The sequence below is a fragment of the Myotis brandtii genome, unplaced genomic scaffold (assembly GCF_000412655.1).
Source record: "Myotis brandtii unplaced genomic scaffold, ASM41265v1 scaffold668, whole genome shotgun sequence".
Lineage (NCBI taxonomy): Eukaryota > Metazoa > Chordata > Mammalia > Chiroptera > Vespertilionidae > Myotis > Myotis brandtii.
In genome coordinates this window covers 1,058,576-1,077,521 of record NW_005370597.1, presented here as the reverse complement: position 1 = coordinate 1,077,521, position 18,946 = coordinate 1,058,576, and the positions used below count along the sequence as shown (strand labels likewise).

The 18,946-nt window shown below is 41.2% G+C and overlaps 1 protein-coding gene across 1 annotated transcript in view; it reads left to right on the top strand.

Annotated features, from left to right (window-relative positions):
- The window catches only part of HSPA9 (heat shock 70kDa protein 9 (mortalin)), a 16,605-nt gene extending 6,508 nt beyond the window's left edge, over positions 1–10,097 (top strand). Inside the window, exons 10-17 of the mRNA XM_005881024.2 lie at positions 3,795–4,004; positions 5,334–5,561; positions 6,297–6,401; positions 7,638–7,755; positions 8,183–8,277; positions 8,620–8,712; positions 8,901–9,041; positions 9,340–10,097. Coding sequence (XP_005881086.1) covers positions 3,795–4,004; positions 5,334–5,561; positions 6,297–6,401; positions 7,638–7,755; positions 8,183–8,277; positions 8,620–8,712; positions 8,901–9,041; positions 9,340–9,417 — 1,068 coding nt within the window. The 3' untranslated portion in view covers positions 9,418–10,097. The remainder of the gene's footprint in view (positions 1–3,794; positions 4,005–5,333; positions 5,562–6,296; positions 6,402–7,637; positions 7,756–8,182; positions 8,278–8,619; positions 8,713–8,900; positions 9,042–9,339) is intronic.
- The last annotated feature ends 8,849 nt before the right edge of the window (positions 10,098–18,946 follow it).

The window sequence follows — 18,946 nt, the reverse complement described above, 5'->3', positions numbered from 1 at the left end:
AAAATATATTTTATTGATTTTTTACAGAGAGGAAGGGAGAGGGATAGAGAGTTAGAAACATCAATCAGCTGCCTCCTGCACACCCCTTACTGGGGATGTGCCCTCAACCAAGGTACATGCCCTTGACCGGAATCGAACCCAGGACCTTTCAGTCCGCAGGCCGACGCTCTATCCACTGAGCCAAACCGGTTACGGCATGGAATTTTTTTTTAAGTAGCTATGAGGAATGACAAAGTTGTACAAAGTCACCCATGATGATGATGATGTTGCTTTGTTTCCTGCTATCATACAGAGTGGCAGAACTTTGCAACATGATGGGTTAGGGTTGAAATATTGCAGTCTGCCAGAGAATAGCTTATAATTCTTCCCAGGGGTCTGACACTTTTTGGAGGGGAAGGTTGGTTGGTTTTTATGTGGCTGTACAGTAAGTCCTCACTTGATATCATCAATAGGTCCTGTGAGTTTTAAGCAAAATGTTGTATAAGGAAACCAGTTTTTCATAGGCTATTTGGTAAATTCCTATGACATCTCATCGATGTTATAACAAAATGTTACTCAAAGACCTGCTGTATCCTATTGATAGGCATTAGGATTATTTTTTTTCTCAGCATTTTGTCATTATAGCAAGGTATATTGAGCATCCTTGTACATTAATGTTTGTGCGTGTGTGATTATAAACCTTTAGGATAAATTCTGAGAAACGCTACCCTTGTTCGTGTAGTTTAGTGTGTTGTGGGAGGTGGACGTTATTTAGAACATTATGTAAAATGTCAAGCCAGAAGTAATGTAAAGAAAGGTTAAGAGTGGCTCTACAAGTAGACTCTTGGGGTTCAGGTCCTATTTCATCACTTAGCAGTGTGACCTTGGGTGAATGACTTAACATTTCCATTCTTTTTTTTAAAAATATATTTTATTGATTTTTTACAGAGAGGAAGGGAGAGGGATAGAGAGTTAGAAACATCAATCAGCTGCCTCCTGCACACCCCTTACTGGGGATGTGCCCTCAACCAAGGTACATGCCCTTGACCGGAATCGAACCTGGGACCCTTGAGTCCGCAGGCCGACGCTCTATCCACTGAGCCAAACCGGTTAGGGCTTAACATTTCCATTCTATAAAATGCAGATAATAGTGCTACTTTTCCTCTTAGAATTTCAAGGATTACTAAATTCATACATACATGTAACATGCTTAGAACGTGTAGTAATAAATACTCTGAATGTAAGTTATTAATGTACGAAAAAGGCAAAGTTAGATTTATATTAGAGGAACCTGACAGTTGAAAGAGGTGTTGGACATAGCAAGGAGACGTCTGAAAGATGAGTTAATTAGGAAATGCTGAATTAATCAAGTATGCAGTGCTGAGAAGGGGTCAGTGTGGCTGAAGTGCAGACAGGCATGGGACAGGAGGCTAGAGCTCTAGCTTTATAGATTTGTTTTGGTATCTGTTCTGAGTATAAACCAGTAAAAACTTTGTGTGGGGGCAATAACATGGTCAGATTTGGGTTTATGAGAAAGCACTTTGGCCGATAGAGCAGTTTTATTTTCAGTGGGGAAGGGTTCTGTGGCAGAAGGCAACCTGAGTGGATGTGGGAAATCCCTGGGAGGTTATTGTAGCACATCAGTTGGTAAGAGAGAGGACTGATAGTGAAAGATACTTGGATTTGAGGAAAATGAAGGACAAAACTGTGATGAACTGATTTTATAGAGTTGAGAGTCCTGGAGTTTTGCATATAGAACTACACTAAAACAGTAGCCACTTGTGGATATTTAAAATTAAATACAAATTTTAAATTATGTTCCTCAGTTGTGCTAGCTGTATTTCAGGAGCTCAGCCATAAGTGGCTAGTGGCTGCTGAATTGGACAACGCAGATTTTAGAACATTGCTGGTGTCACAAAAAGTTCTATTGAATCATATTGGTTTGGATGATGAAATTCTATTTTCTAATTCGGATTATTGACATTTTGCAAAGAAAGAAGGAAATTGTCAATGGTATTCTTTTTTTTTTTTAATATATTTCATTGATTTTTTACAGAGAGGAAGGGAGAGAGATAGAGAGAAACATCGATCAGCTGCCTCCTGCACATCTCCCACTGGGGATGTGCCCGCAACCAAGGTACATGCCCCTGACCAGAATCGAACCCGGGACCCTTCAGTCCGCAGGCCGACGCTCTATCCACTGAGCCAAACCGGTTTCGGCATCAATGGTATTCTTTAAGGCAAAACCCAGTAACACTGTTTCTACAGAAGATGTGTTAACTCTCATATTAAGCATTTAATAGTCCCAGTACTTTACCCGAGGAAACGTTTAAGGATTTGCTCCCCTCAGTCTTTAATCCCTGCGGGCCTTGCTTTGATGTGAAGTTAGAGGAGAGGCATAAGGTAATTCTGTTCCCGGGGGTCCACCCCTAGGACATCTGTTTCAACATGTTCAGTGATGAGCTTTTTTTGGTCTAACTATTCTTCCTTTTTTAAAAAAATATATTGATTTCAGAGGAAGTGAGAGGGAAAGAGATAGAAACATCAATGATGAGAGAATCATGGATCGGTTGCCTCCTGCATGTCCCCTACTGGGGATTGAGCCCGCAACCTGGGCATGTGCCCTGACCAGGAATTGAACTGTGACCTCCTGGTCCATAGGTCAATGCTCAACCAGTGAGCCACGTTGGGCAGGTCTAAATATTTTTAATCCATGCCTTATTGGGATTTGGGGTTTATTAAATATTGGATACTACATGGTCTGATTGTGGCCATGTTAGCAGCTCTCTGTGGATATGATGGCAGTAAAGTCAGTCCTTATAGTTAAAGAGCATCTCTGTTGTTCATAGCTTTCTAATCGTCTTCCTGAAACATAAAGCCCTGGCTTGGTGTCAGGTTATTTGGTTCAGAGCATATCTTGGATGTGGTGGTGGTGTTTTTAACTACCATATGTGGAGTTTTTTAAAACTTGGTGGAAAAAACAGTAGTGTAATTCTTTTTCCTTTAAAAAAATATTTTTTATTGATTTCAGAGAGGAAGGGAGAGGGAGAAAGAGATAGAAACATCAATGAGAATCATTGATTGGCTGCATCCTGCATGCCCCACATTAGGGATTGAGCATGTAACCCAGGCATGTACCTGATGGGGAATTGAACTGTGACCTCCTGGTTCGTAGGTCTATGCTCAGCTACTGAGCTACACTGGCCAGGCTGTAGTATGGTTCTTAATGTACAGGGTGGGGCAAAGGTATGTTTACAGTTGTTTGTATAGAAAATATAGTAAATAATAATATAGGAATGAACTGTTTCGTGTACTCACAACTATAAATGTAATTTTGCCCTACCCTATATATTTAGTGGTAGAATATTTCTTGGCTTTTTCCTGCTTCTCTCCTCTGATCTTCATTGTTTAATAATAAAATTCTGAAGTGTTTTTACCTTTGGAGAGATAAGAGTTGGACTCTTTAAGAGTCACTGTGTTTGGTAGCTGTTCCTTTAAAGTAGGTGTGACCACTGTGGCATTCAAAGTCTTCCTGTCCTATAGTATTTATTGAATAAAGAAACTTGCCCTAACCAGTTTGGCTCAGTGGATAGAGCGTCAGCCTGTGGACTCAAGGGTCCCAGGTTCGATTCCGGTTAAGGGCATGTACCTTGGTTGCGGGCACATCCCCAGTGGGGAGTGTGCACGAGGCAGCTGATCGATGTTTCTAACTCTCTATCCCTCTACCTTCTTCTCTGTAAAAAAATCAATAAAATACATTTTTTTAAAAAAAGAAAGAAACTTCACCACTACTGATCTCCCTGCTTCCTTTGCAGACTGACATCAACTTGCCATATCTTACAATGGATGCATCTGGACCTAAGCATTTAAATATGAAGCTGACCCGGGCTCAGTTTGAGGGGATTGTCGCTGAGCTAATCAGGAGGACCATCGCCCCATGCCAAAAAGCTATGCAAGATGCAGAAGTCAGCAAGAGTGACATAGGAGAAGTGATTCTTGTTGGTGGCATGACTAGAATGCCCAAGGTATGGATGGATCCATGGAATTCTCAACATGGCAAGCAGAAAGGACCTGCATGTTTTCTGGGGGGAGACAAATGGCTTATGTGTAGGGATATGAATATGTGGCCTTTCTTCCATGGTAATCCAGAAAGGATGAATTTGTGCTTTAACTGAAGAGTTCTTTTCAGCCTCTTTTTTAAATTCAAGGATATAAGAAAAAGAATTAGGAAGGGCAAAATGTCCTTGGGGTGGTGACTGGGAGGATTCTGAACTTCAGTCTTGAAGAATTTTTAGGAATGAACATGAGGTCAGAGATAGCTTAAAACCTTGATACTACCCTGGCCGGTGTGGTTCAGTTGGTTGGGCACCATCCTGTGCACTGAAAGTTTGCTGGTTTGATTCTCAGGTAGAGCATATGCCCAGGTTGATGTTTCTCTCCTTTCTTCTCTAAAAAATCAGTTAAAAAGTATATGTATTAAAACCTTGACACTAACTGGCCTCTGTGGAATAATTTTGGACATGTGTCTTTACAGCATAGTATTTAAGGCTTTTAATTAATTGTAACTCTTCAACAGATTTGTGCAATGATGCATTCTATTCATCAACACATCATTCTGAAAAGACAGGTGTGTAGAAAGTTAATGACTGAGCACGGAAACTGTTGAAGATGCAATTCTTTATGACTTTCATGGAATTATCTTGGGCCTTGATATTAAATTTTCAAGTATGTGGGCTTAGGAAAATATGCACAGAATAAATCTGGAGAGAAAACAAGAGGCTTTGGACCTGGATGATTCTGTTAGAAATATCCTAGATGCTATTTAAATAGCACTTTTCCCTAGCATTATTTAGAAAAGGAGGGAAGAGCATGTCCCATGTTAGCACCACTGTTGTCATGGTATGATCTCTGCACTGCTTCCTTTTAGTTGGTTTTTAGTTGATATGTAGATCAGCTACCTCCTGCATGCCTCCTACCGGGAATCAAACCCATAACCTTTCTGTATAACAGACAATGCTCAACCAACGGAGCCATACCAACCAGGGCTACACCATTTCTAATGCAATGTATTGTATGGGAAACCAGATAACAAACTTAGACTAATTCTTCCCAAATTTAACGGGCTATGAATGACATATGTGAGTAAAGTATATGAGTGTTACCTACATAATATACTCAGATCATTAACAAGAATTCAACTATGAAATACTAGTAATTTGAGTGAAATTCTTGGATCTGAAGCAACTTGTCCTGCGATTTGTTATGGTCTTGGGACAGGTGTGTTCTCTTCCCCCATCTTGGGCAATTAGTTGCTTTGAGTAGTGGGTGACAGGTTCTTTTTTCTTGGTGCTCAGGTTCAGCAGACTGTGCAGGATCTCTTTGGCAGAGCCCCAAGTAAAGCTGTCAATCCTGATGAGGCTGTGGCCATGGGAGCTGCCATTCAGGGAGGTGTCTTGGCTGGTGATGTCACAGATGTGCTGCTACTGGATGTCACTCCCCTTTCTTTGGGTATTGAGACTCTGGGAGGTGTATTTACCAAACTTATTAACAGGAACACCACTATTCCAACCAAGAAAAGTCAGGTAAGAGCCTCCCCTTTCTACCTTGTCACAGAGATTACTAGGTTCTGTGAGGGATGTGATCGGAGCCATTTTTGTGAACTTTTCCTAGAAAACTTCACTCTTTAACTTACCAAAAGAAACCTCATCATTTGGGACTAAATTCTCTATATTCTTCTGTTCTCAAAGGCAATAAAAAGAATGGCCTGACCAAGACAGTGCAATGAGCTTCTATTATGGGTGAATGATGGGTGTCCTGCGATGCCAGGCAGGGCTATTTGGACAGTGACTTGGGTCTTTGGATTAAGAATGATGTCTTGACTTTTCTAATTTTGATGTTTTTATGAAAAACTGGCTATTGCTGTATTTGTGCTGTGATGTATTGTCAACACATCATTCTGAAGAAAAGTATGTGGTGACGTCCTGTGACTGAGCACAAAATGCATGTCCTATCTCTGACCTGTTTCCCCAAATGAGCATGTTTCAACATCTCATTTTTTTGGCACTTTCTCTTGAGGCCTTCTGTGCCAATGCTGCATCTTTTTACAGTGCGTTTGCTTAGAGAAACAATAGCTATTGGGTTCCCTTTTGCTGTGCTAATCCTACTCCTGTTCCCAGCAAAAGACATAAGCCTTTGTTCTGAAAATTGTGTACATTAGGACTCTTCCAGTATTACAGTGTGAGTTTCTTTGGCTTGTCCTCTGTGTAAGGGGAGTAGTTTAATTAGATAGCCAACCCAGAAAGTTTCTTTTTCCCTAGGTGTTTTCTACAGCCGCTGATGGTCAGACTCAGGTGGAGATTAAAGTGTGCCAGGGTGAGAGAGAGATGGCTGGAGACAACAAACTTCTTGGACAGTTTACTTTGGTAGGTACTGGGAATCCTAAATATGCTCCTCATTCTTTTTTATTGTACAGTTAGACTATATTTCAACCCCTATTAATATTACTATAAATTGCTGAAACACAGGTAGTCTGTTATCTTAACATAGTGTACACACAAATTCTGCAACTGAAGAGCCCTTGGCTTCAATTTTTACCTGAAAGCCTTGCTTGTGCCTTAGGAACTTTAAGAATATTATAAATATACTAGAGGCCCAGTGCATGAAATTCGGGGGTGGTGGGGAGAGTGATCCCTCCCTTCAGTCTGGCCTGTGCCCTCTTGCAGTCTGGGACCCCTTGCTCCTTAACACTTGGCTTGCTGCTCCTTAGTGCTGCTGCAGAGGCAGGAGAGGCTCCCACTGCTGCACTCGCCAGCCGTGAGCCCAGCTTCTGGCTGAGCGGCCCCTCCCCCTGTGGGAGCGCACTGACCACCAGGGGGTAGCTCCTGCGTTGAATCAACTAGTTGTTCCGCCATAACGGTTGCTTAGGCTTTTATTATATAGAGTAGAGGCCTGGTGCACGGATTCGTGCACTGGTGGGGTCCCTCAGCCTGGCCTGCGCCCTCTCACAATCTGGGACCCCTTGGGGGATGTTGGACTGTGGGTTTCAGCCAGATCCCTGCAGGCTAGGCTGCACCACCGCAGCTATGCTTGCCAGTCATGGGCCCAACGGCTGGCTGAGTGGCCCCTCCCCCTGTGGGAGCACACTGACCACCAGGGGGCAGCTCCTGTGTTGAACATCTGCCCTGTGTTGGTGAGTGCACATCATAGCGTTTGGTTGTTCAGGCTTTTATATATATAGATAGAAGATATAAGACAGGGAAGTGTTCATAGATAGTGCTAATTAGGAGAAATTTTTGGTTACTAATTTAAGAGACATTTGATATTATTGACTTCTAATTAGTATTGCTTACTGGTTCTTGGTGAGATGAACAGTAATGAGATTTGCTATTATTCATTGTGTCCCCAAGTACATAATAATTATGATTACTTGCTATAATCAGCCTTTATTGGTATAAGCCCTGTTTATTTCAGGTAGCAATGAAGTACTACCTGAAGTACTTTACTTATAAACCTGTTTTTGTACATTTAAGTGAAACTATAGCTGGTTCCTCCCTGGAACCAAGTGACTTGTTCCACAGAAGAATGTATAGGTTTGAAACTAGAGCACTGCACCTCTTTGTGAGAAGAGCTTAATCTGTGTATTTACTTACTTACTTTAGATTGGAATCCCCCCAGCCCCACGTGGAGTCCCTCAGATTGAAGTTACATTTGACATTGATGCCAATGGGATTGTACATGTTTCTGCCAAAGATAAGGGTACAGGACGCGAGCAGCAGAGTAAGTGTTCTTATTTATCAGACTGTTAGGATGAGGTAAGAGGCCTTGGAATTTCTTTCTGTTGGGAACTAGACCCTCTAGGTTGTGCATATCTTTTTCTAGCTTCGGGAGAATGAGTACTCTTTGCCCCTTTTCTCAATTATCAGATTCACATTAACAGATGTGTTTATTCCCCCAAATAGGCAAGCACTGAGCCTCTGGATTGCTGAGCTTATTAAAGTTTTGGGGGATTGGCAGGATAGTTGGTCTTTGTGTATATCAGACCTTTGTTTCCTTCTGTCTATTATAGGACAGTAGGGTATTCCTCTTCGTAATTTACATCAAGATTGGCTATTCTGAGCAGGCGTATTGTTTTTCTCAATACAAATAGAGGGTGAGATAAATAATTTTACCAGGGAAGTAACAAAATGCTTTCTTTTCACTGTAGTTGTGATCCAGTCTTCTGGTGGGTTAAGCAAAGATGATATTGAAAATATGGTTAAGAACGCAGAGAAGTATGCTGAGGAAGACAGGCGAAAGAAGGTGATTGGTACTTTCTGTCTTTTCAGCTGGGAGATGAAAGTAGGAGTTTAGACATTTATCTTTGATCTTCTATCTTCTGATACCCTCAATCTATCCCCTTTCCCCCTTTGTTGTAACTTATGTAGAATGCCTTTATTTATTCCAAGTCTTCCTATATTGATTTTTGTTATAAAAATTCAGCTAAAATCTTTCACAGACATCAGACTAGCTCACACCAACCACAGTGATTTCTCCCCCTTACTGTTTTTACTCTAACTATATGTAGCAGTCAGCATGTTGTCTTTCTCAGTGAGGACTTTCAGCCAACCAATTGGGAAGTCTTCAATTTCTAATGTCTCTTAGGAACGAGTTGAAGCAGTTAATATGGCTGAAGGAATCATCCATGATACAGAAAGCAAGATGGAGGAATACAAGGACCAACTGCCTGCTGATGAGGTGAGCCCTCTTTTATAATACAATAGTTCAAGAAGTTGGGAGGCATTGTCACCAATGTCAATGAAGTTTGTCTGTGTGGGTCTTGATTGGAATTTAGTTTTTAAAAAATGTTTCTGAATATTACGGCTTCATGTAATAGGATAAGAAAACCCCAAAAAGTGAGGGCTTTGTTTTGTTTTGTTTTTAAGTGCAACAAACTAAAAGAGGAGATTTCCAAAATGAGAGAGCTCCTGGCTCGAAAAGATAGTGAAACTGGAGAAAACATAAGGCAGGCAGCATCTTCCCTTCAGCAAGCATCATTGAAGCTCTTCGAAATGGCATACAAAAAGGTACAAGGACTGAAGGGTGTTTTGCTCAATGACTTATTTTCCTTCTCATCTGATCTTAATATAACTGCTCTTGATGACTCACTGATGGCTCCCTACATCGCCATTTTATAGAACTGGGCGTGTTGAAAATATCCTTCCTTCTTGACTCTACTTTGTGAGGGAGGTCAAAGGGAAGGAGTCACAGAAACCACCAATAGTGTACTGGGAGGGTGGGGGTGGGATAGGTGGGATATGGCTCCAGAGAGCAAGCTATCAGACTTAACATTAAATGAGTGACTGTCAAATGTTTTCTTAACAGATGGCCTCTGAGCGAGAAGGCTCTGGAAGTTCTAGTGCTGGGGAACAAAAGGAAGATCAAAAAGAGGAGAAACAGTAATAACAGTAAACTTTGGAGCCAAAAGGACAACATATGGCGCTTGGGAGTGAAGGGACTTCCTGAGCAGAAATGGGCAGACTTCGTCTTTTACTGTGTTTTTGCAGTATTCTATATATAATTCCCTTAATATGTAAATTTAGTGACTTAGCTAATGATCATTTAATGAGTGGTAATTCCAACAGTAACAAAGCTCACAATGTTCTGTCTGTCCCTAGCCTATCATTTTTTAGCTGCACGAAAAGGGAAGGTGATGATTTATTGATTGTAAAGACTTAACATTGTTTTGTGCTGAAATACCTCTATTTCCAAGGGGTGAAACCATCCCACACACAACAATGAAGGTAGTCAGACCTGGAATAAAACCAACTGGGGATTTAAGACACTCAACTGCCATACCAGCCTGTGTGTATACATGGGATCCTTCAACTGAGGCCTTGCAAGACAAGCCTGTTGTGTCACATTCAGAGGTAGAGCAGGGGAAGCTAAGCTATTTATGTTAGGTACAGCTTTTAAACAAGGTAATAAGGCTCCCTAATTTTCCTATGGCACACTTTTATAGCTACCTTCTGGCCTTTGGCACCTGTACCCTGGATTATTCTTTTTGATCCATTCTGGATTTTTTTTAAAAATAAATATGAAAAGCATCTTGATCTCTTGTTTGTGAGGGGTGAGGCTAAGTACAACTCTGGGTCTGAGGTTTTTTTGTTGATTTCTTTTAGCTCCATCTTTTATTTGGAATGTTAAAAGTCTAGATCTCTATCTAGCATGAAAACAGGCTACTATTTTCAGGTTGCTTTCAGTTCTAAGTAGCTGTATATAAATCTAGTAGTAAACCCTAAGTTACAAGTTTAATGGCTCAATAATGTTAGGTACTGGTAATTACCATATTTGCTTTCACCCTCAGCACATGGCTAGTCTTATCTTAAATTATGATGTAGTTCTGATTACCACGTGCTGACAACTTCAGAAGCAGAAAGGTGACTGCATCTTTCTTATATCTAAGTGTTAAGAATTTTTCCCCAAAAGTCTCCCAAGAGAAGATTTATCGTATGTCATTCCTGCAGGATTCATAGGGCTTAGATCCCATCAGAGGTCATGCCTTTTAATTTGTGGTGATATTTAGAAATGAAACTCATAAATACTTTAAAACTCAATACAATGAGCCTCTGGATGGGTAAGCTCAGTTGGTTAAGGTGTCTTTCCAGTAGGCCAAGGTTGTAGGTTCAAATTACAGTTGGGGTCTATACAAGAAGTATCCAATGAATGCATGAATAAGTGGAACAACAAATTGATGTTTCTCTCTTCCTCTCAAATCATTTTTTAAAAATTAATACAGTACTGTAATGTGAAGGACATTGTTTACATGATAATTACATTCCTGGAAAATTCGTCATTGACAGCCATGTAAATACTTTCTTGAGATTCTCGTAAAAAATAAATTCTAGGTTCAACTTCTCAGCCAGATGGACACTTGGTGGGAAACTTGTGGCCCTGTGCAATAATTTATGAAGGATTGTTTTGTGGCATGTTATTGTTAGACTAGGGCAGTGATGGCGAACCTATGATACGCGTGTCAGAGGTGACACGTGAACTCATTTTTTTGGTTGATTTTTCTTTGTTAAATGGCATTTAAATATATAAAATAAATATCAAAAATATAAGTCTTTGTTTTACTATGGTTGCAAATATCAAAAAATTTCTATATGTGACACGGCACCAGAGTTAAGTTAGGGTTTTTCAAAATGCTGACACGCCGAGCTCTAAAGGTTCGCCATCACTGGACTAGGGGCCCAGTGCACAAATCTGTGCACCTTAAAAGGAACTTTGGGCCACAAGGCTGCAGTGGGCACAGGGGTAGGTCTCTGCCCATCCTCCATACCCCCACCCAGTCCATCCCACTGCGGCTCCCACCATGTTCCGCATGTGCCCCCGGTGGTCAGTGCACATCATAGTGACCAGTTGTTTAGCTGTTCAGTCTATTTGCATATTAGGGTTTTATATATATAGATAGATGTTTAGTACCTGTGGTTGGCCCTTGTCCACTAAACACCTCTAGCACCTCCTAATCATTGTTAACTAAGCCTTTGAAGGATTTCAAAAGCACCCCAATTGAGAACTATCTTATATGATTCAAGATCCATCCTTGGTATCGGAGAGCAGCCAAACATCCCCTGAAACAATATGGGTTCTATTAGGAAGGAGGGAGAAGAGCTGCCTGGATAGATACCCACAACTGTCTCAAGCTTCCCCATGTGTAGTGAACATACAGCAATATTCCCAATACAGACCAATAAAACTGATACTAGTGCAAACAGCCTTGAAAGGCCAAAAGATTTTTATTCAAATAGTCTCCCTTTTGTGACAAGTGCTTGATAGGTCCCAAAAGGAACTTCTGATTTTCCTAAGTGGTCTTTCCAGTAAATGTGCTGCTTTATGGTTGCCCAAACCTGGAATGAACAAATCTTAGCAAACTTCAAAGCGCATCCAGAATCACCATCTCCACTCTACCACTTAGTATTAGTTACTACTTGGATTATTATAAGTAGTCTTCCCCCCCTTAAAATTACACACCTTGCTACTATTTCCCCACAGCAGTGATGAGGCCCCTCATTACTTTCTCCCTACCTTCCTATTTTACTTTGTGGTTTTTGTCCTCCCTTGCAGGAATTCTCCTAGCTTTCCACTTGACTCACTTTATTCCTAAGGTTTTGAAATTTCATAAAATAGCAGCTCCCAGCCCAGCTGGCTTGGCACAGTGGTTGAGCGTCGACTTATTAACTAGGAAGTCACAGTTCAATTCCCAGTCGGGACACATGCCCAGGTTGTGGGCTTGACCATAGGGCATGCAGGAGGCAGCTAATCAATGATTCTCGTCAATATTTCTGTCTCTGTCTCTCCCTTACTCTGAAATCAATAAAAATATATTTTAAAAAAAAATAGTTCCCTCTCAAGTCCTTATCATTTCCCATCCTCTATCCCAGTGGTCAGCAAACTCATTAATCAACAGAGCCAAATATCAACAGTACAATGATTGAAATTTCTTTTGAGAGCCAAATTTTTTAAACTATATAGGTAGGTACATTATTAACTTAATTAGGGTACCCCTAAAGCTTAGGAAGAGCCACACTCAAGGGGCCAAAGCCGCATGTGGCTCGCGAGCCGCAGTTTGCCGACCACAGCTCTATCCTATTCTTAGCAGTTATTACCACCCAATGTTTCCCCCCCACCCCCACTATGATATCTGAATATCTGTGTTATTCCTCCGACCTCCCATATCCATGTGTTAAAATCTTAACCTTAAGGTAATGGTGTTAGGAGGTGGAGCCTTTGGGGAGTGATAGGCCTTGAGGGTGGAATGGGAGTAGTGCCTTTATATAAAAAGGGCTCCAGAGATCCCTTGTCCCCTTCCACTTGTGAGGATACAATCAGAATGTGACCTAGAAGAGGATCCTTACCTGACCATGCTGGCACCCTGATGTCAGACTCCCAGCCTCTAAAACTGCCAGAAACATTTTTGTTTTACAAGCTACCCAGTCTATTTTGTTAAATCCCAGAACTGACAGTTACCACACAAGCTCCACAGGTCAGAAACTTTTGCTCACTGCTATTTCCCAACACCTAGAACAATGCTGACACAAAAGCAGTCAAATCTTTTGTCAAATTAGTGGATCTCTCCCACTGTCCAAAACGGGGTGGATTAAGGTCCCTTGAGTCCAGTTCTGTTGCAGACTTATTCTATGTGATTTTGAAGGAACTTATGTTACTACTAGAGGCCCGATGCACGAAATTCATGCAAGAGTAGGCCTTCCTTCCCCCGGCTGCCAGCACCAGCTTCCCTCTGGCACCCAGGACCCGGGATTCCCTCGAAGCCCCGGCTTCGTCCGGAAGGACATCCGGTCTAATTAGCATATTACGCTTTTATTATTATAGATTTACCCAGGTAAAATGAACTTTTTCCTCAACTTTTTTTAACTTATTTAAATTTTTTTTATTTATTGAGTTTTTAGAGAAACTGATTTGTTATTTCACTTATTTATGCATTCCTTGATTCTTGTATGTGCCCTGACCAGGGACCGAATCCACAACCTTGGAGTATCAAGACGATGCTCTAACCAACTGAACTATCTGGCCAGGGCTCACATGACCTTGTGCATGCTTTTTGTTTGTTTTCTGAACATGACACTTCAACCAAAATATTTCAGCACACATCTTATAAGAACTGAACCTTCTCCCCACACCTATTAACATCAAGAAACTTGACACTGATGTACTATTACCAAATATGTAACCCATATTAATATTTCCCTAATTGTCTCAATACTGTCCTCTAACATTTTTCATATAAGGTTAAATCAAAGAGCACACATGGCATTTAGTTATGTTTTCTTTTATCTAAGAATAGCTCCTTTGCCTTTTTATTTTACATTGACGTTTTTGAAGGGTACAGGCCATTTGTTTTGCAGATGGCCCTTTGTTTGGATTCACATGATAATTGCCTTGCATTCAGAGTCAGGTATACATTTAGTAGGAATACCACATAGGTGTTGTGTCTTTTTTTATTAAGAGAGAGAGGGACAGAGAAATATTAATATCAAAGAAGAAACATCAATTGGTTGCCTCCATACTTGCCCTGACGGGACTGAACCCACAATCTAGGTATGTGCCCTGATTGGAAATCAAACCTGCAACTTTTTGGTGCAAGGGATGATCAACTGAGCCACCCAGCCAAGGCTAGGCATGTGTCTTTATCAATGCATGAGTTACCAGGGAAAATAAGATGTCAGTTCTATGCTTTGCTCCACACTTCTTCATTACAAAGAATCCTTTAATAAGTAATATGTGAGAGTGGCTTAATTTTAACACTTATACTAGAGATTCTATCTATAGCAACAAGGAGCAGTAAAGATAAAAGCAAGTTGTTACAGATGGCACACGACAAGATTGGGAATTAAGAGACAACTCAAATTTTGGAAATAAACTGATGCAAGTAAAAACCCTTCAGTATTTCAGATACCACTGCAACTGCATTCTCCAGTCCTAAGGCTGCTTTGTAAGGGCAATGTACCTTCCTTTCTTGCCCTCTAATACCAGAACAACGAAATAAGTGAAAGTTGCCCTAGCTGGTTTGGCTCAGTGGATAGAGTATTGGCCTGTGGACTGAAGGGTCCTGGGTTCGATTCCTGGTCAAGGGCACATGCCCAGGTTGTGGGCTCAATCCCCAGTAGGGGGCGTGCAGGAGGCAGCTGATCAATGATTCTCCTCATTGATGTTTCTACCTTTCTCTCTCCCTTCCTCTCTGAAATCAATTTATATTAAAAAAATAAGTGAAAGCCCTAGAGAGAGGTGTTACAGGGTGACCTACATTACTCAACCTGTGAACCTGTGAACAGCATGAAAGAGATAATTTAGCAATTAAAAGAAAACCACTGAAACAGCCATTTCAATAAGTCAAAAACAACTAAATATCAGCAATTCCACATAGTTAAGCCATATACAATGCATCATCAAATCCACTTGCAGGTGCAAGTCAGGAAGCAAAGGTATCTACACTAAAAAGAATGCTGCAGCCAAACCAGCCTTTAATAATTGCAAGCTTCAACTCTGGTCTGAGTGAGATCAGGAAACAAGGAAATAAAATGTTCCACCTAAATCACAGGTTCTTGTAGCACTTAACCCAGAATGTGGAGATTTAAGGCAATGAGGATGAGGGATGGGCAGTCTACATGAGTGACTTCAGGAGGTCCATAAACCACTAATTATAAAATGCAAAATGGTCAATATTATTTTTTCTGGGAAAATGGGCCACTGATTTCTTGGAGGAATCTATGACAAACAAACAAAACAAAAAACAGGTTAAAAACCATAGATTTCCTAAAAGGGAAATCAATCTACCTTACTGATCTGACTTAAATTCAAGTCATACCCTCCTGGTCCCCATCCCCCTTGCCATCTCCTCAATCTTGCTTCTGCATTTCTTAAGAATTCTTGGTCTACCCTTTTCCATGAAGCCTTCCTCCCTCAGTCCACACTGGCTGTTTCACTCAAATTCTTACACTTGTATTTTTCAAATTTTTAATGTTCAATTCATCAACTTCTTGTAGGTTTTATTTTCCCCGCCTTCCCTTGGATTATTTTGAAGCAAATTACAGAAATCATAATTTTACTCTAACATTTCATTAGGTACTTCTAAAAGGATTTTTCTATAAAATATAGTTTGATCACATCTAAAAAAAATGTAATAACTCCTTAATAGCAAACACTTGAATGTTCAAATTTTACAAATTGTTTTATAACTTTTTCAACTGTTAAAGACTCAGGAACCAAATAAAGGCCATACCCTGTACTGGTTGATATGTCTCCTAAGTCTCTCAAAGTATAGGTTTCCTCACCTCTTTTCCCCAGCTTTGCAATTTATTTGTTGAAGAAAATGGGCCACTGGGTCCATAATATCCTACATTCTATATTGCACAGACTACATTCCTGTAAATGTCATTTAACATGTTCTTCCATCCCTGTTTGATCTGATTCAAGTTCAGATGTTTTGTTCTTTTTGTTGTTGTTAATCCTCACCTGAGGATATTTTTCCCATTGATTATTTTAGAGAGAGAAGGGGTGGGTGGGGAGCAAGAAAGAAAAACATCAATGTGAGAGACACACTGATTAGTTGTCTCCACACACATCCCAACCAGGGCTGGAGACTGAACCTGCAACCCCAACCCAGGTATGTGCCCTTGACTAGGAATCAAACCTGAGACCCTTCAGTCCTCAGGCTGACGCTCTAACTACTGAACACACCAGACAGGGCTCAAGTTCTGTTTTACAAGAACAGGTGGCCTGTATCAGCAGGTATGTAATTCCGGTTGGCTCTATTATGGTGTTAGCAGATCATTACCTAGATCTCCAACTTCATTGAAGGTATACTAGCCTAGCCCAGCCCATGTGGATCAGTGGTTGAGCGTCGATCTATGAACCAGGTCCAATTCCCTGTCGGTGCACATGCCTGGGTTGCAGGCTTGATCGGTGTGTCGAAAACAGCCAATCAATGATTCTCATCACTGATGTTTCTATTTCCCTCTCCCTTCCTCTCTGAAATAAATAAATATATATTTTGAAAAGGGCGTGGCCAGCGTGGCTCAGTGGTTGAGTGCTGACCTGTGAACCACGTCGCTGGTTCGATTCCTGGTCAGGGCACATGCCCAGGTTGTGGGCTCAATCCCCAGTGTGGGACGTGCAGGAGGCAGCCAATCAGTGATTCTCTCTCATCATGGATGTTTCTATCTCTCTCTCCCTCTCCCTTCCTCTCTGAAATCAATACAAATATATTTAATAAAAAAATAAAAAGGTATACTAGTATAGCCTGGCTGGTGTGGCTGTGGTTGAATGTCAACCCATGCACCAAGATGTCACTGGTTCGATTACCAGTCAGGGCACATGCCTGGGTTGCCGGTTCAATCCCCAGTAGGGGGCATGCAGGAGGGAGCCTATAGATGTTGATGTTTCTCTCTCATCAATGTTTCTATATCTTCCTCTCCCTTGCTAAAATCAATAAAAATTGATTTTTTTAAAAGGTATAGTAGTCTACTATCATTTCTTCATTTTTTAGTTGAAATTTATAGTGAAAAACTTCCCCTCATAAGTATGTAGTTATCCTAAGGTACAGTTCATATGGGGAAGGCTTCTTTATATACTTGTCTTTAGAATGAGCTAGTCTTGGCAATAAATTTTTTGGATTTGACATCTAAAGCAAAGGCAACAAAAGCAAAAATAAACAAATGGGATTACCTCAAACTAAAAAGCTGCATAGCAAAGGAAATCAACAAAATAAAAAGGCAACCTATGAAATGGAAGAAAACATTTGCAAATCATATATCTGATGGGGTTAATATCCAAAATATATAAAGAACTCATACAACTCAATAAACAAATAATCTAATAAAAAAATGGGCAGAGGATATGAATAGACATTTTTCCAAAGAAGACATACAGATTAGTCAACAGGTACATAAAAAGGTGCTCATAATGGCTATTGTAAGGGAAATGCAAATCAAAACCACAATGGGAGCCCTGACTGGTTTGGCTCAGTGGATAGAGCGTCGGCCTAGGGAGTTAAGGGTCCCAGGTTCGATTCCAGTCAAGGGCATGTACCTTGGTTGCGGGCATATCCCCAGTAGGGGGTGTGCAGGAGGCACCTGATCGATGTTTCTCTCTCATCGATGTATCTAACTCTCTGTCCCTCTCCCTTCCTCTCGGTAAAAAAATCAATAAAATATATTTTAAAAAAGACAAGAAATAACAAGTGCTGCCAAGAATGTGGAGAAAGCCCTAGCTGGTTTGCCTCAGTGGATAGAGCGTTGGCCTGGGGACTGAAGGGTCCCAGGTTCAATTCCAGCCAAGGGCACATGCCTGGGTTGCTAGCTCGATCCCCAGTGGGGGACCTGCTGGAGGCAGCCGATCAATGATTCTTATCATTGATGTTTCTCTCTCTCTCCCCCTCTCCCTTTCTCTCTGAAATCAATAAAGAAATATATTTTTTTTAAAAAAGAATGTGGAGAAAATGGAACTTTAGCACTATTGGTGGGAATGTTCATTGCAGCATTATTTACAAGAGCCCAGATATGGAAACAATTGAAGTACCCATTGATGAATGCTTGGATAAAGAAAATGTGATACACACACATACTAATGGAATACTATTCAGCCATAAAAAAGAATGAAATCTTGCCATCCATGATAATATGGATGGACTTTTGAGGGCATAATGCTAAGTGAAATAAATCAGACAGAGCCAAAACCGGTTTGGCTCAGTGGATAGAGCGTCGGCCTGCGGACTGAAGGGTCCCAGGTTCGATTCCGGTCAAGGGCATGTACCTTGGTTGCGGGCACATCCCCAGTAGGAGATGTGCAGGAGGCAGCTGATCAATGTTTCTCATTGATGTTTCTAACTCTCTATCTCTCTCCCTTCCTCTCTGTAAAAAATCAATAAAATATATTTTTTTAAAAAATCAGACAGAGAAAGATAAATACCTTATTATCTCACTCATGTGCAATTTTAAAAAATAAAAAAATAAAGCTCATTGATTCAGAGACTTGGTTGCCAGAAGTGAGTGGGGGGAGGATGGGGGTGGGGATGGCAAAATAAGTGAAGGGGGTCAAAAGGTACAAGCTTAGTTATAAACTGAAGTCCTTGGGATGTAATGTACAGCATAATAACCTATCCTATATAATAAAGAGCTAATATGCAAATGGCTGTCACGCCCTCATGCCATAACGGCTCAGACACTCAACACTGGGGTGGGGAGAGAGGAATGGGGAACAACCAGGCACAAATGAGCTCGCGAGAGAGGAACGGGGACCAGCCAGACACAAATGAGCTCGCGAAAGAGGAATGGGGACCAGCCAGGCTGTGACCCAGGAGAGGGACAAGCCGCCCGCCCCGCAGTCCCGGGCACCAGTGGCTGGGGCTGCGGCCTGGGAGAAGGATAAGCAGCCCGCCCTGCAGTCCCAGGTGCCAGCAGCTGCGCCTGCGCCC